Here is a 20245-nt window from a genome sequence, read left to right as displayed (position 1 = left end):
ACTTGAAGAAATTTACCTTCAAATAGGCCGGAATGCGCCGGTCAAGTCAGTGGGAGCGACGGATTTGAGTGTCGAACTCGGATTCGGGGATATTGCGCTAGAAATTCGAAGCGAAAATGGGTTTATGCAAGGATTCGAGTGTAAGTTGGCGAAGAAGCGAGGCGAAAATTCAAATCAGACCTTATAATTCCAGGAAGGAGAATCCCAAAGGTCGAAAAGTTCAAATCTCTCTTAAATGCCTCCTTAATTAGCCGTTAAACACTTTCTCACTTGATTAACCGCCCATTATCCACTCCACTTCCCACTAATTATCCAAATTACAGTTATTTAATTAATATCTGTTTAAAAATTTAAATCTTTGGATTCAATTAAATCATTTACTTCCCTCCATTTTTATTGGATTCAAACCCGACCCGTCATCCTTCCAAATCGGGTCTGGGGGGCAAGTTGTTTGGGTCCAATTTATCCAATTGGGCCTAATCATTAAATGATCCAATGTTCCAAGGTCAAGGCCCAATCCTCCAATCAAGCCAAGTCAGTCATGAGTCATTTGGTCCAAATTGCTATGGTTAGCCCATGATTATTTAAAGGCCCAATGACTCTTCTCTCCTCATATGCAAAGGTATAAAAGCCTTCAATTCATTCATTTATGCGAGAAGACACATCAAAGCCTCAAGCATTAAATCTCCTGCATAGCTTTCTCTCTCAAAACACTGTCTGACTTCGGCATCGGAGGGGTCTTCCTCGGATCCACCCCCGAGCCCAGTTTACGTGTGTTTGCTGTGCAGGAAACCTTCGGCCCAGCATCTATTGGACCGGACAAGTCTTCATCCACTTCATTGGACCTTCGGCAAGGTCCCCTTGTTTCATCCGAAACAGGTTTGTAGGTTATAGTTTTGATTCACCACTACTTTAAAAAAATATCTAATTTGTAGTTTAAGATATCATGTAATGCAAATTTTTATCTGATTGACAAATCAGACACTCAGATGCTAATCATTAGTAAACCTTGGAAAACTTATATTCAGCCAACTGATATGTTCCAGTCAAATGAAGAGCTAAACACTTTCAATATTTGAAACCAGGAAAGCATTTAGTTTTGATATATGCAGTATAATCAAACATTCAAATTCATACTAAAATCTCAATTAGTGTACCGAGAACGACGGTACAAAACAAAACCAGAACAAAAGAAAATAACAACCTGCTTATGAGTTTGCAACAAGGTTTTAAACCTTTAAGGCAGCTGCAGTAGAGGTTGGAGTACTGAGAACTAGAGCATATAACTAAATGAAAATGACAAGCTGCTAAAGAGTTTGCAACAGTGACTTTAATAAACTAAGGCGGCTACACCAATGTCCCGGTCTCCAGATTTGATGGCTTATGCTTCTCTCTGACTGATATCCCCATGAATATCACTCGATCTCAGTTTTCCTGTGAATTTTCAGGAAAAGCATTAGCACCTTTCACAACTAAAGAAATTTCATCAAACATCATCTCAATGGCATCTATTATTTTGAATTACTCTGCCGACTTTATTTCCATTAACAACCATATAAGATTTTGATACAAAATAGATTATAAAAGAAGACACTTTTATTTATACTAACAAACAGCAAAGAGTCAGCATACACCTTAGCAACTTCCTGTACTTAGCAAGCTATAGCATTTTTATATACAGACTCATGCATGCCAGACATACTCATTAGTAACAACGTAGATGTAGTTAAGGGCCTGAATTCTTTTTTCCCTTAGGAAAGAAACTGGAAAAGAACTGTAATATACTATTGTGCAGAAGAATGTACCACACACTTAGAAATCCACTTAAAGGGAAACAAATAGTGTCCATCATACCATAACAATACAAACTAAAACGGGAATGTGAGCTACTGAAATATTTCTACTTCTCAAATGCAACAATGAAAAATCTGAGTTGGCTAAAGAAATCACATGCTTGCTTCAAAAAGTCTAGGATAATAGGATCTCTAAAATTGAATATTAAGATTCATCATTTAAAGGAAAACTTGGTCACAACAACACATAAAGGTGTGTGTAGCAGCACAACCTTTCAAAGGCGCAGTCCACATCACAAACTATATAATTAGATGCACATAACAGGCTAACAACATAAACTCATAAAGGACACCAACAAACTAAAATCCATGGGAAAAGTGGAATCTTCAATATTTTCTTGTTTTAAAAATATTTTTTAAACTTACATGATTTTTTTTTCACACGTGACTATGTTATCCTTCCCTTCTATAAATTAATTTAAACACTTCTTAACCTCTACCATTAAAGCGATTCAAAAAGTTTTTGCCACTATTTTCCTTCATTTGATTCTTCAGTTACTTTTTTTTTGTATATCGATCTCATGTGATAGACTTAGTTTCCTCTCTCTCCACTGAGTCAATTACTAAATTGATAAATTACAGAAAATCACCTGAAAACCATTTTATTCCACCAAATTTCATGAAACATAAGTCACATTCTAATACCAAGCCCAACAAAATGGTTTAAAATACTTTAAAAAAAATATATATATATAATTAGATTTTAGGATAGATCAAATTAATTTTCAGGTTTTTGATGTACAACACTTTAATGCTGGAGGATGAGAGAGATAAAGAGGGATTAAAGACACTAGAAAAAGCAAAGAAACTAATTTAATCACGTGAGATGTAAAAAAAAAGTAACTAAAGAGGCAAACAAAGGAAAACAATGGCGAAAACTTTTTGAAATAATCCATTTTAATGGTGGAGGTTGAGAAGTGTTTAAAGGAAAACAATTAATGGAGAGAAGACTACTTAGTCACGTGAGATAGAAAATCAACTAGGAAGGAATTAAACAAAAATATTAAAAAAAAAAAATTCTATAAAAAGCTATAAATTATTGAATATTCCACAATCCGACGGAATCTCAGTTCATCGGTGTCACGTGCACCCAAGTCCATAGTTTGTGATGTGGAGTGCACCTTCGTCACAACCGGTGTTGCTGTGGCCAATATTTCCAAATATAAAAGCGCCTTCCCCACAAAAATCTTAGAAGTATGCATGCACTATTTCAGCATAACATTTGACTAATTCTAGCATGCAACTAGAAAAATAGCTATTAAATAACATAAACCAGTATATTTTCTAATTAATTGCTAGTTTATAATTTACAACAATTAAAGTTACACCGTCAAAAATGTTCTATTCACATCAATATGTTCATATGTAAGTACACCCACACATAAAGCAAAGTATTTGCAATGAAACAATATAATGGATACAGAGACAACATACACATAGCTAACATAAGATGACAAAATGACAAGTCACTATGTCCTAGAGAGCACATCTAACCGTTTATAAAACTAACCCTCTCTCCAGTTGCCAAAAATGTTCATGAAAATAAAGTTCTCATAAACACATGGATATCATTGAAGCTATTTGATATAATTTACCACATGTGTCTATACTCAAATAATGATATAATTTACCACATGTGTCTACTCAAATAATACAAATTAATACTGTAGCTAATACCGTTGCTGCATTTGTAAGATGACAAGGAAAATAAAAGGTCAAACGAAACACATAAAACCTTACTAATTAAGAAATAGGGGAATCAGCAATGGCCTAGGTTGTGAGGGATAAGCAGCTGGCAAAAACATTGTAGTTTATTTTTTATCAACCTCTTTAAATTTTTAGGCAAATATTTAGTGTCTAACTTCTAAGAGAGTCTGGTTCACAGCACAAGCATCCTCATTATACAAGAGTTTTGAATCATTATCTCAAGCTACCAGCAAACCCTTAGCAAGCAGTTACAAACTGGTCAAATCTTCTTCTTACCATTTCAGAGATACATTCATTATAAGGGTATAAGGAATTAACCTATTAAACCCTCGTGCCCAACTGGAACACTGTGGAAAGGGTAACACATCTGCAGCACTCGGCCATTTCAGAAATACAGAAATAAATTCTACAACAACTGCAGCACACAGCCACATAGTGGCGATACACCAGGCATAACTTAAGACTTCTATAGATATATGACACAATACAGATCCAACCACATCTTGCATAAATCCGAGAAAACGAGATTGAAGAGACTATGAAAACCACAACGCTAATAAAAAACATATGAGCACCTGTACAACCAGCCAAGCACTGTGAGTATGTGACCTTTGTTCATCTTCTGTGACGTGAACAAGTGCGTCATCTTACGACAAAATAATTCCTTCAGAGGCAGTTCATTTATTATTGATGCACGAAAGCAATTCATTTGTATCAACTGAAAAAGGAACTTTATCTGACCATTTATTGCCTCTTATAAAGTTTGAAATAAAAAGTATTTAGCAATTCAAACCTGAGCAATAAGGTTCAGCCTTCTTATGCAACAATAAGCACAAAGATTTGTAAGTAATAACGGTAAATCAAATTATTACGTACTGTGTTTAAAAAAACAAATCTTACGGCATTGCAAAAGCCACGATAGGAAACCTCGATGCTGAATCATTTAAGAATCCATGAAAAATTCTTATCCCAAGATATCACAATTAAAATAAACTTAGATAAAAAGAGGACAACAGTGAAATAATTTGTACGAAGTATTTCACACTTCTAGTCAATTTATTCTATTACTCTAGAAGCAAAACAGAATTTCAATCTCTTCTCTGTTTTTCTTTAGTATTATTATTTGTTGGTCACAGGCAAGATAAACAAAAATGATTCGGGGTTGGTTAACATGAGTCATCATAAGGAACTTTTCAAAAAAGTGAAACAACAAAAATAATGAAATAAATTAAATGAAAGTGGAAGAAAATGAGGGGGACATAGGCACATAGCAAGCAAGAGGCAAGGACAGTGAAATTTGAGGAAATTTTTATAGAAGAGAGCTAAGAGGAGATAAAAAGAGAGGGAAAACACATAAAAGGTTTGAGAAAGACTTACAAAAGGAAATAAAACATTTTGCAAAACACTTCATAGAGAAAATAAGAGTATACATATTAAAAGTCATGTCCTCTGCAAAAAATTTCTCCCTCCACTCCTTTTCCGAAATGGAATCTAGACTAGAGTTACTAACTTTTCTGTTTTAATAGTAAATTAGAATTTTTCACAAAGAACTCATTTATAAATTATAACTATAATTCTTAAAGTAACTGCTCTAATACTGAAAACAAAATTGATCAAGCAATAATCTATTTTCACTGATTACTAAAGTGGTACCAACTATATATCATACGCAAGTTAAATAAAGCATAAATGAAGATGCATTTTCGAGATTTACAATAGATAACACCTCAAATATCAGTCACGCACATTAGAACCAGCCAGATATTTCAAGTTTACGTGACAAACGAGCAAAACATATGGATTTAGCAAGGATATCAGTCAGACATGCATTAGAATTTGCTAGACATAGGGACTATAAATGAAAAAAAACCAACACATGACCAAGAAAAACAAGTTAACTCGTCCATATAAAAAAGAAGAAACAAAATTGACTCAACATGGTAGCAGAATAGAATGACCAGAGCAGAAACTTCACGTAATACAAAATTACAAACCATGGTTTGTGACATTCAGCTCATAAAAATGCAACAATTAAATAATTCATAAACCATTTACGTTACTTTACCAATTGACAATAGTTTAAGAATCCAAAAAGCCAGCTAGGAAGAAAGAAGCTTACAAATTAATCGAAGGCAATCGTGCACTCTTTCCCCGCCTCTTGCTAGGAATATGGTGAATCTCAAGTCTTTTTCTGTTATGCTCCTCCTGCATATTGTGATCATTATTTTGTTGCAGATGTGTTACACAATTGTTGTCCCCCAATAGAACCAAACTTTCTGAATAGACTTCTGCATGTGGAGCAATGTATGAGTCCAGGGGCTGAAAATCCACAATTTTTGCAGGTTCCATAAGCGAGAAGCAAATCCAGTTACCATTACCACATAATATTAATTCGCCATTCATATCGATGCTAAGAAAGCGTTTCCATCCTATTTCAGGGTACATATCCAAATGAATTCTGAATAGTTTGGTCCACGACTCTTCCACATTATACTCTTTCATTACCCATACGTCACATCGATAACCAGGAAATTGGTGGAGCAGGAAAATAGTCCCCGAGGACCCCACAATCCGATGATCTGAGTCAATATTAAGTTTCCCGTCCTCAGGACATGCCATTTCCATAAAAGTCTCAGCATTCAGACTAAAATGCACGATACAGTACTGATTACCATCTTTGTGAGTCAAGAAATGGAGAGCGCCATTAACAAAAACAGGAACACTTAGTTGCTGCAAGGGCACAGAATTTCTGACACATCTCCATGATTTAGTACTCAGAGAGAAAATGTCAGCGGAGCATGCAGCGGGTTTAGTCGAAAAAGACAAAGGCGTATTGTCAACTCTCCTACTTGCTGTGAAATTACGAAACCAAAAGGCAATCCTTAAAATTTTATAATCATTAGCTACAGCATCAAAGCCAAACCCAAAAGAACATTTTAGGTAAGTCAGTGATCTACTACCAGAAGGTTTACAATAAAGATTAGGAACCTGATAAGACTTTCTGATGGTGGGGTTCCACAGAGTCACAGGGTTGAGTTCATGAGTGTCATCCCATAAGCAAATCACCCCATCAACACAACCCCCAACAGTATAGTAGTTCCCTTCAGGCCTATCAAATGGGAAATCCAGATCCCAAATTGTCCTAAAAGAACCAAAACTAGATTTTTCATCATATAAGATATATATTTCTTTCTGTTGGATGTTGCAGTAGCGCCTAAAGAGAATATTATAGTTACCAGTAGCATGGTTGTGAAGTTTGTGTGAAGAAATGAAATGGGAACTACTAACAAGAAAATACCAAGATTGGCAAACAGACCTGAATCGCAGCAGAGACTTTGTAGGCAATCGCACCAGAATTTTCAGCACCAATTCTTCTGGAATATCACTCATTTTTTATTTTTTTTTGATTTTTTTTTTTACAGAACAAGGAGAATGGGGGTGGAGATGAATCCAAAATCAGGTTTGAAAAGGTGAGAGAATGGCTGCAGAAACTATATGAAGGAATTGAAAGAGGATGGATGGCCTTTTGAAAACCTAGTCCACTATGCCTTCTGAATTTGGGCCATCAAGGCTCCATTTACATTAAGTATAACACCCCCAAAAACTTCAAATCATATCAAAGTGAATCGAATCCCAAATAATACAGCCCATATTAACTGAATGTATATATTCAATTCATTTATCAAAATGGAAATGAATGATTTCTAGCAGAAAGAATCCTGCACATTGATTACTTACCAATAAATACCACAACTACGATCAGATTGATCACATCATATAATTTAATAAATACTCCCTCCGATTTTTTTCTTCTACCGACTTTTAATTTTAGGCCGTTCTTTTAAGTTCTACCCACTTTGCTTTATTTTATCAACGACATACTCTCTTTGCCTATCCAACCCCACAATTATTACACCGTTCCATACTCTCTTCTCTCTCTCCCTCACTTTATTCACTTTTTTTTTTACACAAACCCACCTTTTACCATCCTCTCTCTTACATTATCTTACTTCCACTCACAGTGAATAGAACATAAAAGAACGGTGGTAGTATTAACTACATTGAAAAAAATTTGACTTTAAAGATGTAATCTTAATGATATATTTGATAAGAGCTAAATGGTAAAATACGCCACAACAAATGATGATATTGACAATACTAATGCAGGGAGGAACCTTCAAGATAAGTATATATGCATAATCTCATTAAAGACAGATTTTTTTATGATAAAATAAAAATTATAAAACTAACATCTTTAAGAAGCTAAAGGCAATAAAGTCCTAAATCTGTTTGTCTATTTACACTTCCATTTATTTCCACAACATCTTTGCCTTTCGGTAAATTAAGGACGTGCTAATAATCCACAACAACAAAGTTCTGAAAGAATAAGTCAATAAGACGCTTATAAATACAAACACTGATAGAGATGCTTGAAGAACTTATCCAAGCACGCATCTATCATTACATAGATTGATTTCAATATGTGTAAATAAGGGATGTGTTTATATTTCACCACAACAAAGTTTTGGAAGAATGAGCCAAAGAAGAGGCATATAAATGCGAACACTAATAAAGTTGCTTGAAGAACTTATCTAAGCAAACATCTAGTATTACATAGATAGATAAAGCCAGCTACACATCTTTGTCCTTCCCATCTCTTTAATAACAAATAATGGTCTTTGTTGCTGAGCTATTCAGAGCATATGCTACACTTATAAATGGATCCAAAAACAATGAACTTATAGTATTGTATGCTTGAATTTAAACAGGTAACTAAATCAGCTTAATTCAGGCAAAGTCATTAAGCCGAGAGTTGAGCTAGCAGACTTCTTTAATTTGGGATTGGTTACTTCTAAAACCATTCACCAACCCAGCACCAATACATAAGTATAGATCATGATTAATAAACAGAGCTAGTGAGGCCCAACAGCATGATTATAGTTAAGAATGAACAACTCCCACAGAGATTCACATATATACCTTGTTTTAAGATCTTCTTACTTATTTATGTTCCGAATCACAAATTCACAATAGACCAGACCAGATGCAGATCACACCAAGCAATAACTCATTTCAATTAACTTATTTGTAAATATCTTTAATTGCGTATCAGTATTAAACATTATATAAAGTAGGTGTTTGGAAAACTTACACCGAGAAGAAACTAACAAGATCCCACATAATAATATTTATCTAAAAAATTTATGTAAAAATAAGGTCAAAGATTAACTAATCACATTAACAATTTATTCCTACTATAAACAAAGCGCTTCTGCCAGAAGACTCACATCAAACAAATGTATAAAAGTAAAATAAATGATTGTATATAGATAAGTACAATAGAATTCCCTAAATTTTACTGAAGAATAACAAATGCATTATGTTGCTATAAGGCAACGATGAGCCAACAAAATTGAACCAACATAGTTGTTACAAACTACTCAGAGGAGAAAAAGAAAGAAACCATAATACATACAGAGTATTATATTAATTAAATTCGGATATGATGTATGCATTTGTCAAAGTATCAAATATGTCATTACCTCAGCAACTTCAGCAAAATATGTTCTCTGGCATAAAAGATATGACACCAGACTTCTAAGGAAATCGATCAAACAATTCTGACTAAATGCTTCCTAGTTTCAATATGAAATGATAGACAAATACAGGGAAAGAATTGTAAAGTAATCCCAGTAGACCAAAACAGGAATCAGCACAAATAAAAAGAAAGAAAGAAACATTTCATCTTAAATCCAAGCATTTGAATTCATTATATACAATAAGTAAATCTTCATTGAGATGGCTTGAGATTACCTAATAACATTGAGGTAGCTGACTTGATAACTACATTGATTGGCCTATTCTACCACTTTTTTATGAAATTGTTATTTCCAGCTGGCATAAATAATCTATTACTGAAATGCTCTAATACTCTCATAAAATACCAAAATTCTATTAAGGAAATAATAATTTCACTAGAAAAAAAATCTAATCATGAGTCTAATACTAGTAAGTTTGAAATCTAACTTGCGCAATACACTTATACTCACACATATATGTGAACTCATACTCAAAGGGCTTGACATATAAGGCCAAAAAAGGAACAAGATTCATTTATAAGCCTATCTATTACAAATTTATGATATAAGATACTTCCTCTACTTAGTTATTCATTAATTATTGAAGAGTGTAGAGGTTGTACAATATTTAAGAAGATTAAGTCACAGGAAGAGAAAAATAGAGAAATATAAGAGGGACCCATGAGATAAGGAACATGATAGCTCAGATAAGCCAAATCATATGCAGGTAATAATGCAATTAATAAACAAATTGATCAATATTTAATCACCATCCACAAAATTACCAAAACTGATTTTTCAGCACAAAAGAATGTACAACAATGGCGATCACAATAAGACGCACAACAGCCACACAAATTGAACTAATCACAAGAAGTGTACCTTAAGTGCTCTTCAAATTTGGTTTTCTCCTCCAATTCCTTGTATCAAAACATTATAATCATAGTCCAGGTTAAGAAGAGTAACCAAACAGCTCATCGAAGTAACAAACCAAGCCTGAGATCTCTCTAGTTCTCACAAGTAGGTAGTAGCATATCTGATCCATCATTGTTAACAAAATGGTTGCCATAATCTCTATAGAAGAAATAAAGGCCATCTACATCCCTTCGTGGATTGTCACTGATCATCAACTACACCAGTTCTGGTTGGAAACTACTTCTTTAGCAGATTAACCTTCAATAAAAACAACAACCTTAATGCTTGGATGAGTAAAATCAAGTTCTTTAATTACAATATGCTGCAACCACACAGTAAGTCAGTAACCATTTTACTCAGAAGTCGAAGATTCTTTCAGTAACATTAACAACCCTAGGTCGAACCATGAAATTGTTTTTACTAGCTAACCTTCCATATCGATGATGTCCCACTAATGTTTCAGGATATTGAATGAATGAATATGTATTTCCTACAATCTTACAATGCCCTTAATTGTAATAAACAAACCACATTAGACATTTGCTTATTCAATTAACCAAATGAGATTATTTATTGTCTTCGTAATTTGTACATTTAGTCAAAATTCAACATCCGCAGCAAGCTAGATACTATTGTAGAGAAAACAATACCCGGATAAGCACTCGGGGCGAGGCTTTTAAGGGACCCAAGCATGCCATGGCCATTGGCCACCCCTCCACAACTCTTAATTGTTAAACAATACAATTATAATGCAAACCTCTAATTTACATTCTTATGGTATACTAAATATTCAAGGTTGGTATTAGAATTGGCCTCCAAAACACTCCATTTAGAAATTGAAACATGCAAATGAAACCTTACCATCAATTATACTAACAAGTGTATTGCTTTAAAATTGTTCTTGGGTATTGAACCAATTCGTAAGTCCCAATTTAGAAATTAAATATAAAAATTAAAAAAAAAACTCAGAAATTCGCAGAAAATAAAAGGAAAACACAAAACACACAAACCCCTTTTGTCTGCACCTGCAATCCCATGTCTCTGAATTCGTGGGAGCAAAAGGGGATTAATAATCTGGAAAATGGCAATGTAAAAATCCATTAGAATTCAAAAAAGTTAAGTAATGGAAGAAAAGTATAAGACAGCCAATAATTTACCTAAGATGCAGTAGGTATTCAAGATTCGATTTCTGGAAAAGGGTTGAAAAAATTCCAGATAAATTCATCTTGACAATTCCTCAATTTATGGGTAGTGTAATAGCAGACTAATAAAAGAATGTTTGCATTTTTAGAAATGTTGATGAATGATGAGGGTGAAGAACAAGAGTAGCCTCAAAGGTGATTGTAGACTGATCAGAGTGATCATGATTTCTAACTTTAGGCTTTGTTTGGTTCAATATTAGTAAAAGAAAATAAGAGAAATGATGGGAAGGAAAAAAAAAAGGAAATGAAGGTGATTTTATTTTTCAATATTTGGTTGATGAATAAGAAATGAAGGGAAGAGAAAGGAAATTATTTTTATTTTTCTTTTTTCAGTCAAATTCCTCCGATTTTGGGAGGAAAGAAAAGCCAAAATTTTGTTAAGAGACTTTCCTCCCATTTTCCTTCATTTCCTTTAGATTTATATGTCATTTATCTAACCAAACATGGGAATTTGATTAAAACAATTTCCTTTCTTTTCTTTTCCATCCAAATTCCTTCAACCAAAAAGGGCCTTAAGGTTAGACTGTGAAGGAACTGGTATGAATGACGTACTCGTGACTTAGACCTAGTAAACAGGTTCTTCGGGTCGGGTCAATCAATCTTCGAGTCGGGTCAATTCGGATTTCGGGTCAATGGTAATTTGGGTCAGGTCGGGTATCGGGGTCAACACTTTGGGTTGAGTTCAGGTCGGGTCGAGTTCGGATCAGTCTTCGGGTTTCAATTATCGGGTCAAGTTCAGGTCGGGTTGAGTTAGGGTCAAGTTTATTCGAGTCAGGTCAATTTTCGTCTATGTCGATATAGAAATTTGATAAATAATACTTCCTCTGTTTTTTTTTTTTTTTTATACTTGTAACACTACTCTTTTCACGCTTGCCGATACGTTATTTAAATTGTTAATATCTTTTAATTGTGAATATGTAAAAAGTATAAACATTAGATATTAATATACTCCCTCCGTCCCCAAATGATAGTCTCTTATGGCCTATTTTTAGTCCCAAATTGATAGATGCATTTGCTTTTTTCAAGTACAATTAATATCAATTTTTTATCAAAATTCCCTCCAATTACAACAATATTTGTGCAAATTTAACTTTTCCATATAATTTTTGTTTTTCAATGTAATTTTATTACTTTATCTCTCTACTATTTTACATATCCAATGTAAATTTATCTTTTCAATATAGTTTTACTACTTTTATTTAAGTTTCTTAATTCCTGTGATTTTTGCCCATAAGGGACTATCATTTGAGGACGGAGGGAGTAGTATAGATAGACACGAATCTAACAAGATCCCAAATGACTATATTTTTGTTTAACCATAAATCGTTAAAGTTAGTCAAAGTAGAGTCCATGAACACCGTAAAAGTCAAAATGTTGCAACTATAAAAAAACGAAGGAAGTATATTATAATTATCAATAAATATAAAGTATAATAGTTGAATATTAATAATATATTCATTAGACAATTCCAACAGTACTATATACACAAAACTGTATTATTTCATATGTATATCATAAATTAATTGGTCAAAAATTCAAGTTAGATAAAGTGAATAGTGGAAAATTCAAACTATATTTTTATCATACACCCGGATTTATCATGGTGTACCATGCTCATGATACACCCGTTTAGAATACAAGAGTTATATAAATGCGGAAAGAACATCGTGTGCAAATACAAAGTACACGAGTGAAAACCCCTTTGATTTCTTGGCATTCTTACAGGTACGATATGATGAGGCAAAGAGAGCCATATGGGGCATCCTTGATGAGAGTTCAGCAAGAAGTAAATACCGAGTTCCTGTCAAAATAACTTAGCACGCTCCAAACTATGGTTGGTACGCTCTCAACTGTGACGGGTCTGCCAAAGGTTCACCAGGGCGCCTACTGGAGGATGGAGGAGCAATCATACGTGACTATGCAGGCAACCATATCACAACCTTTGCAGCGAATTTCGGCTATTACTTTGCCTTTCGAGTAGAAGTTTTAGCGTTGACTAGAGGCCAAGTTAGAAATACAGTTGGATAATATTGCTTATGTGCAGGAACTGAACAAAGACAAAGGTGCCATTTGGTGAGAATGTCCATGACATTAAGTACTGCCAGCAGCTAATCAAAGCAGATCATTGGAAAATCAAGGTAGTTCATGTTTATCGTGAAGGCAATAGAGCGGTGGATTGGTTGGCCAACCATGGAGCTTCTCAAGACTCTCAATTAGATGTTTTTAATAATATTCTGGTAGAACATAATCGCATTTTAGAGTAGGATGTTCGAGGTGTGGCTTTTCCACGTCTTGTACCTCCGTAGGTAGTTTATTTGGTGTTTCTTTGTTCTGTTATTTATTTTGCTGCTTTTCCTTCCTTTCGGTCTGTAACGTCATTTGAATTTTTTTTTTTTTAAAAAGGTACACAAGTGAAAAAAAAAATCAAAATGATTTTCTCCTTGATTTAAGGAATTGACTTGTTATTTATATTCCTTGATTTATGAAATTGATTTATTATTTACATTCTATATTTCTTTTGCTATATAAGAGAGAGAAATAGAGTTCTTATAAAGAGAGAAGCCATGATAAATTTTGGATTTCGGGAAGTGATTTAATATTATTACTGAATTGATTTTATCATTCCCATGAATTTTTTAATTGAAAGGGACAAATTCGTTGTTGAAGAGAAGGTAGTTTTACAAAAAAAATTATCTATTTTTTTGTTTTGGTAATATTTTCAAAGGTTGAAAATGATGTTCTTCATTTTAAAATGAATGTTCTTTTATCATTTTTTAAATGGAATATGTTTTGGAGTCTAATCAATATGTTTTTAGCTAGTCAACAGTCGTAAAAAAACGGTCGTAATTTAGCCGAATTTTTCATGTTTTACTTCATTATGTTTGCTTAGATTCTGTTCCAGGGAAATGGATGAAGGTTATGATTGATGAATTGAATGAGTCATTGTGATTAGTTTGTAATTGATTCTTGATTATTGTGTGTGGATGATGTTTACATTGATTAGAATCTTTCTAGCTATTTGATTCTCGGTTTTTAATTGTTCTTTCAATCAATTGTGCGAAAGTGATGAGTTGGTTTTGTAACACCCCCGATTTACTAACTTATAATAAACAATAAATAAAGGAAAAATAAACAACCTTTAAATAAAATTGCGGAAGCATACTCCTAAATCGGAGGTATTACCGCCACACTCGACAACCTGTGAAGTGTTAAGGCTTACAAAATCCCAATAAATACAACCCAATAAATCTAGATGAGCTATTTATACAACTTTATAAACTCGTTATAACAAACTAATCGAAACACTCGAGCTCCTTTAGCTACGACCACTTGATCAACCTATTTAAACAAACTTGACTGCTCACCATTAAGGACAAATTCCAAAATAGATCGTCGCAGGACCACCATAAGAAAAAAAACATGGCCGCAAACACAAGTAACACAACAAAACAATACACACACGTCAACAAAAGCTGAGTAATCACCACACATCAGAATATAAAGCATAATATAATAATTAACATTACTAGATCAATTAAACAATGTAGTTCGAAACTACATTACACATTGTACTCTGAAAATAACCTTTAATAACTCAACCTCGAATAACAATAATCCTTTACTCAACTAATAACCAATAGTGTGCCACGCTCTTTGTTCTATACCTAGCCTTGGACATGGGTAATTCGTATAAATAAACCAACGAGTATAAAAACTTGAATACTCCCAATAACTAGAAAACACCTTGAACCAGACCACATATGGGCCAATTCCCACTGTAGGGGACCATAGAAAAATAAATAAAGATTGTACCTCATTCTTAAGTCATGATCATTATCTCATTACCAACATACCAAGGACAAGGTCTATAACGCTGAGCCTCAAACCAAGAACAAAACAATAATTATCAACCTTTTGATCTCATACATCGATCAAATAATCTTTCACATGATAATAAATTCTCAATATTGGCACATGTTCCCAAATAATATAATAATTCGAACTCGATTCAATCGTAGTATATCTCAACTCTTATAGGGAAATCATACTAGTTACCCAAATGTAATCAATTCTCAACCCAAAATAATACTCTGCATTAGTAACCCTAAAACCTCAATATAACAATACTCCCTACAGAAACAACAACATTCAAAACTCTAGCATAAATAACACAATCAATTAATACGACAATCAAATTATATAATACCACACTTTAATCATATATATATAAATCTTGATCATACAAATAAATCATAAAATTTGCATATAATAATACAAAATATAATCAATACAAACAATAATCAATGATCAAATAAACAACTTCAAGGATTAAGATTCGTGTGATTACATATAATAAATAATAAAATCAAATTATAAACAAACAACTCCAAAAGATATAGTGTGATTACCTATTTTTTTGAGCCAAATACTTGTGCGACCAAACTCAGAGTGCTAATTACACCATGTTCACAAAGACTAAAAAAAAAACTTACTCGCATGAACGAACTTGATGAAGCTTGGTCAATTGCAAATTTCACATTGGAAGTGGGAGAATATATAGATTTAAAGGATGAGTAAAATAATTATCATAGATTCACAATCTCATCATCATATTAGTTTGGTTTAGCAATCTTAAGCAAAAGTGAAGGAACGTAATTTAACGCCTTCGTATACAACAACTCTTGACAAGAATCAATCTGTTGGGTTTGGCTAATGAATCCCACGCACAAAGGAATCGGCAAACTAAGTGCTTGTTTGGCATTGTTTTTTGTTTTCAGTTTTCAGTTTTTTTTTTAAAACAAAAAACCAAAAACAGGAAACAAGAAAAAGGTGTTTTCACTTTTCTGTTGTCAGTTTTCAAAATTAGCATGATTTTAATAAGTTTGACTAATTTTTAATTCATTATATGACATATATCATACGCTTTTAAAATACAAAAAACCAAAAAACTGAAAACCGCAACAATGCCAAACGAACCCTAAGATTTTTCTTTGATAAAATATGTTTGATGGTTAATAATATTTATAGGGTTTAAAATAATTTATATACGCTTAAAATTATAGAGTCTTATTTAAACAAAATAGGGTTTTAAAACTTTCCAAACTCTAAATAAAAAATATGAGATAGTAAAGTAATTTAATAGATAAAATAAACTATTTTTTTATAGAACACATTATATAAACTTATAAAATATTTGGGTATTACAATCTACTCTCCTTAAAACAAGTTTCGTCCCCGAAACTTAAAATAGAAAAAAAAAAATAACTTACTTGAAAATTTAAAAGGAAGTAAAATCTAGAATAAACTTTTGCTTATAAAATATATAGATAGAGTACTAAAAATATTAGGGCTATTACAGTTGAGAGTCTAGATTCTTCTATACCTATGGCCTATGTTAGGCTAGTTGCACGGGAGTGAATTAGCTTAGTAGGATAAATAGCATGCTTAATTACACGGGAGTAAGTTGAGTGTGTTCGTTGATCTGATTGTTCCTAATTGAGTTCATGATTATCTAATTGCAATTTGTTGTTGAATTCATTGATGTAATTGGATTGCTCTTTCCCTACTACTTGTTAATTGCTTCAAGTAGTGTTCTAGTTGTTCCTCACAACCTTGCCTGCTACTAGTTTAATTAGCTCAAATTGATGTAATTGATTCCTCTCTCTATCTCACAACCTTGCCTACTAGTTTATTCAGCTCAAATTGATACACTTAGTCCTCATGGTTTGACTCCGGGACTTCCCTCTATGCTTGTTTAGTGGTTAGTTAGGGTTTTATAAATATTGTTTGATATTAGGAGGTTAGTCAATGACCTAACCCAAACCTATTATCAAACCCTAATGACTAGGATTTTGAGGGTCGAAGAGGGCCAATTAGAGGATATGTGCAGTGGGGTTGCGGTTCTTTTAGGTCTTTTAGGTTTGAGTGTAACACCCTAGAAATTCCTTTCTTTTAAATACACATTCTACTCTTTTAAAAATACGATTTAGGAATAACTAAGACATTACCGCCACCGTGAAAACGGCTAAGGCAATTATCAAAGATACACAGCGGAAGACTCAAAATTAAAAACCGATTAAACAAGTCAACCCAAAATCAACCAAACGAAAATAAAGTTTAAAAACCAAACGAACAAGTCAAATAAAATCAAACTACAACTTGGAACCAATAAAGACCCTTATTCAAAAACCGTTCCCAAAACCAAACCTTTGTGTTAGTCCACACAAAATATATCATAAATAAATAAAGCATAAAACACCTTGTAACCTAATGAAAACTAGTAGGATTCACTCTTCACTCATGCCCCATCATGATCATGCTTCAATACCTGAAAAGTTTATCTCTACTTGTTTCCACTACTCTCCATTAAAAATGGGTCATCATAGGGCCAAGATAAAGACATGGCCAAATACACAAACACACACAATCAGCAAAGCTGAGTACATAAGCGTAAATTAGCCACACTAACATGCTTTCCTATCAACACACACTTACCTCATTGCACATGTTCACAAGCACACACACCAATCAACAAAACACAATGACTAGACACTAATTAATTCATTTTGCATTGATTACGCATCGAACGGGTTTCCACCTCCTAACCTCCCCCAAATAAATTTGAGGTTAACTGACACGGGAGCTAACCGTGCCAGCGACAAAACCACTCAAAGGTGGCGGAATTCCTGCGCATAATAATAAATAATAAAAAAGGAATATACAGTGCCCTGTACTCCATTATTAGAAGTTATGGTTAAATATAAAACCCCATAACTCCCCCCATTGTTCATACTCAAGGTATATACGTTCCAAGAGTTTTGGTGCGTAATCTCTTTCACTTTACGTTATTTACATATTATTAGACTTGGTGATGACTCTCAAAGCATAATAAGTCAATCAACAATAATTATTCAATCAAACAAACATACCAATTTAATTCTTGAATAATTAGTGACCACATATTATTTATTGTTGAACCCTTTTTAATTCTACCTCAGTGTCAAAGACACCTTAAACGCATAATGCGCCAAAAATCCTATCCCTCGGTGTTAAAAACACCTTAAGTGCACAAAAGCACCAACATACAATTTATTTCTTGTGTACATAGACACTTATATAGCTCATTCCTCATGCTTAAAGCATCAATAAAAATTATTTGAACCATAATAAAATTCCTTTTCAATATTCCAAACATAATTAAACATGTAGTTTAATTAATCATGTCTTCTAACATGCCATAAATAAAAATGTGATTCAAACACAACATGCCCAAAATATAATCTTCCAATCTATAACCATCACAAATAATATAATTCATGCTTCCCAATTCAACCACAAACATCATAAATTCACAATTCCATACATAAACCTTAGCATGATACTACTTGTAATTAATTGAAATCAAACCTAGCATGATTCTACATCACCAAAATATGCTAAGTACGCGTACGTACCTTGAGTACGTTATTAAAACTGCCACGACTAGTAGAAATTGCTTACTTCAAAGTCTCCTACACATTAAATCCATAATAGATCGAGTATTAATATCCACTCTAAACAAATTTCCAGCAATATATACTATTTTAAAACCCTTCATAATTTAATTAGAATAAGCTGAAATTATATTTAAAATACCATAAATTAAGTCCCAATTAATGGGTAATTAAAATTTCTTCAAGAAACATAATATCAAGTGTTCTACATAAAATTCCAGCACTTTATTATAATTAAAACTTGTTGTAATTAAGTTTTAAAACACTTAAAACAAAGGCCTGCCCTATAATACATCATAATCTTTCAATAAATCATGAATAAAAAACCTAGGGTTTCAAAAATTGGGACTTTTTAATTAAAAACCAAATCTGAAAATTAATTAACACAATTACAATAACCAAACATGAAAATTAAATCTCCAAACTCATAATTTATAATTAGACTATAGCATAGATTAGTTTTGGGTAATAAATATTTGATTTTTAAAAAGAAAAACCCTTTTTTTTTTCGAAAAACATGGCTGCCGACAGCAGGCCGGCGCCACTGCCGGTGGTCGCCGCTGCTGCCGGCAGGTGCTGGTGGTCGGCGGCCCACCGGTGGTGGCTGCCGGTGGTGGCTGTGCGCGGCAAGAGGGGAAGGGAAGGAGAAAGAAAGAAAAAAAAAAGAAAGAGAAAAATAAAGAGAAAAGGGAGAGAAGTTTACCTTGGGTATTCTCCACTCTGGGCAACGTTGAATTGCCTCATAAGAGGGATATTTATACCCCTTCTCTATCTCCCCTTTTACCCTAAACTTTCCTCCTTTAGTTTTTTCTAATCCCTTCCCTACTAAAACTTGTTAAAAATCATAATTTCTTAAAATAAAACCCCAACTTCTACTAATTAATTAATTAGACAACCTTTCCTTTTGTAAAATATTCCCAATTTACATGGGATAAATAATTAAAACATCATAATTAAAATGCTAGAATTATTTAAATACCCTTATAAAATATATATATATATATATATTAAATAAAATACGTATAAAATGTATATATATTAAATAAAATACGTATAAAAATACGGGGTATTACATTGAGTGAGGAGGTTTTCGAGTTGGGGTTTTGTAAAGGTGATCAACATTGGCCCGGTTCGCTAGCCCGGCCTGATCCGGCCCGAAAATAGGGCGGGTTTGGGCAAGCTTAAAAACGCATCTTTAGTTAAAAAGCTCAAACTCGACCAGAAAAAGCCCGAAAAGGCCACTTTGGCCAGACAAGCCCGCTACTCTTTTGTGGGTTTGGGCATGAGAAATTGTGTTAAGGCCCGACCCAACCTTTGGTGGTTTAGGGGGTAAGGGGGAGTAGCTGCGCCGGGGGAGAGGGGTTCTGGTCGCGGCGGCGGTTAGGGGTGGAGGATCAGAGTACCTGAGCAATGGGAGGAGGTGGCTGCCAGAAAGTTACGTTTGTGGTGGATGGGGTTGTTTTTTTTTTTTTTTTTTTTTTTTAAGTTTATTAAGT

At 33.4% G+C, this 20245-nt stretch overlaps 1 protein-coding gene across 3 annotated transcripts; it reads right to left on the bottom strand.

Moving 5' to 3' along the window:
• Positions 1-1017: 1017 nt before the first annotated feature.
• Positions 1018-11456, bottom strand: LOC145558299 (F-box/kelch-repeat protein At3g23880-like). 3 transcript variants are annotated; one of them, XM_081619497.1, is made up of 5 exons: positions 11212-11456; positions 11065-11128; positions 5939-10312; positions 5680-5848; positions 1018-1434 (listed from the first exon to the last, which is right to left on the bottom strand). In XM_081619497.1, exons 3-5 carry the CDS (start codon positions 6948-6950, stop codon positions 1416-1418), a joined length of 1200 nt encoding a protein of 399 aa, XP_081475623.1. In that variant the 5' UTR covers positions 6951-10312; positions 11065-11128; positions 11212-11456; the 3' UTR covers positions 1018-1415. The 3 variants fall into 3 exon arrangements, with proteins under 3 accessions (XP_081475623.1, XP_081475621.1, XP_081475622.1); XM_081619495.1 differs by having other exon boundaries at positions 1019-1434; positions 5680-10312; XM_081619496.1 differs by having other exon boundaries at positions 1019-1434; positions 5680-10312; positions 11080-11128.
• Positions 11457-20245: the final 8789 nt, after the last annotated feature.

This window comes from Chenopodium album, chromosome 9, assembly GCF_948465745.1.
Source record: "Chenopodium album chromosome 9, dcCheAlbu1.1, whole genome shotgun sequence".
Classification (NCBI taxonomy): domain Eukaryota; kingdom Viridiplantae; phylum Streptophyta; class Magnoliopsida; order Caryophyllales; family Amaranthaceae; genus Chenopodium; species Chenopodium album.
Note: the sequence above shows the minus strand (reverse complement) of the source record. Positions and strands in the feature narration are given on the sequence as shown.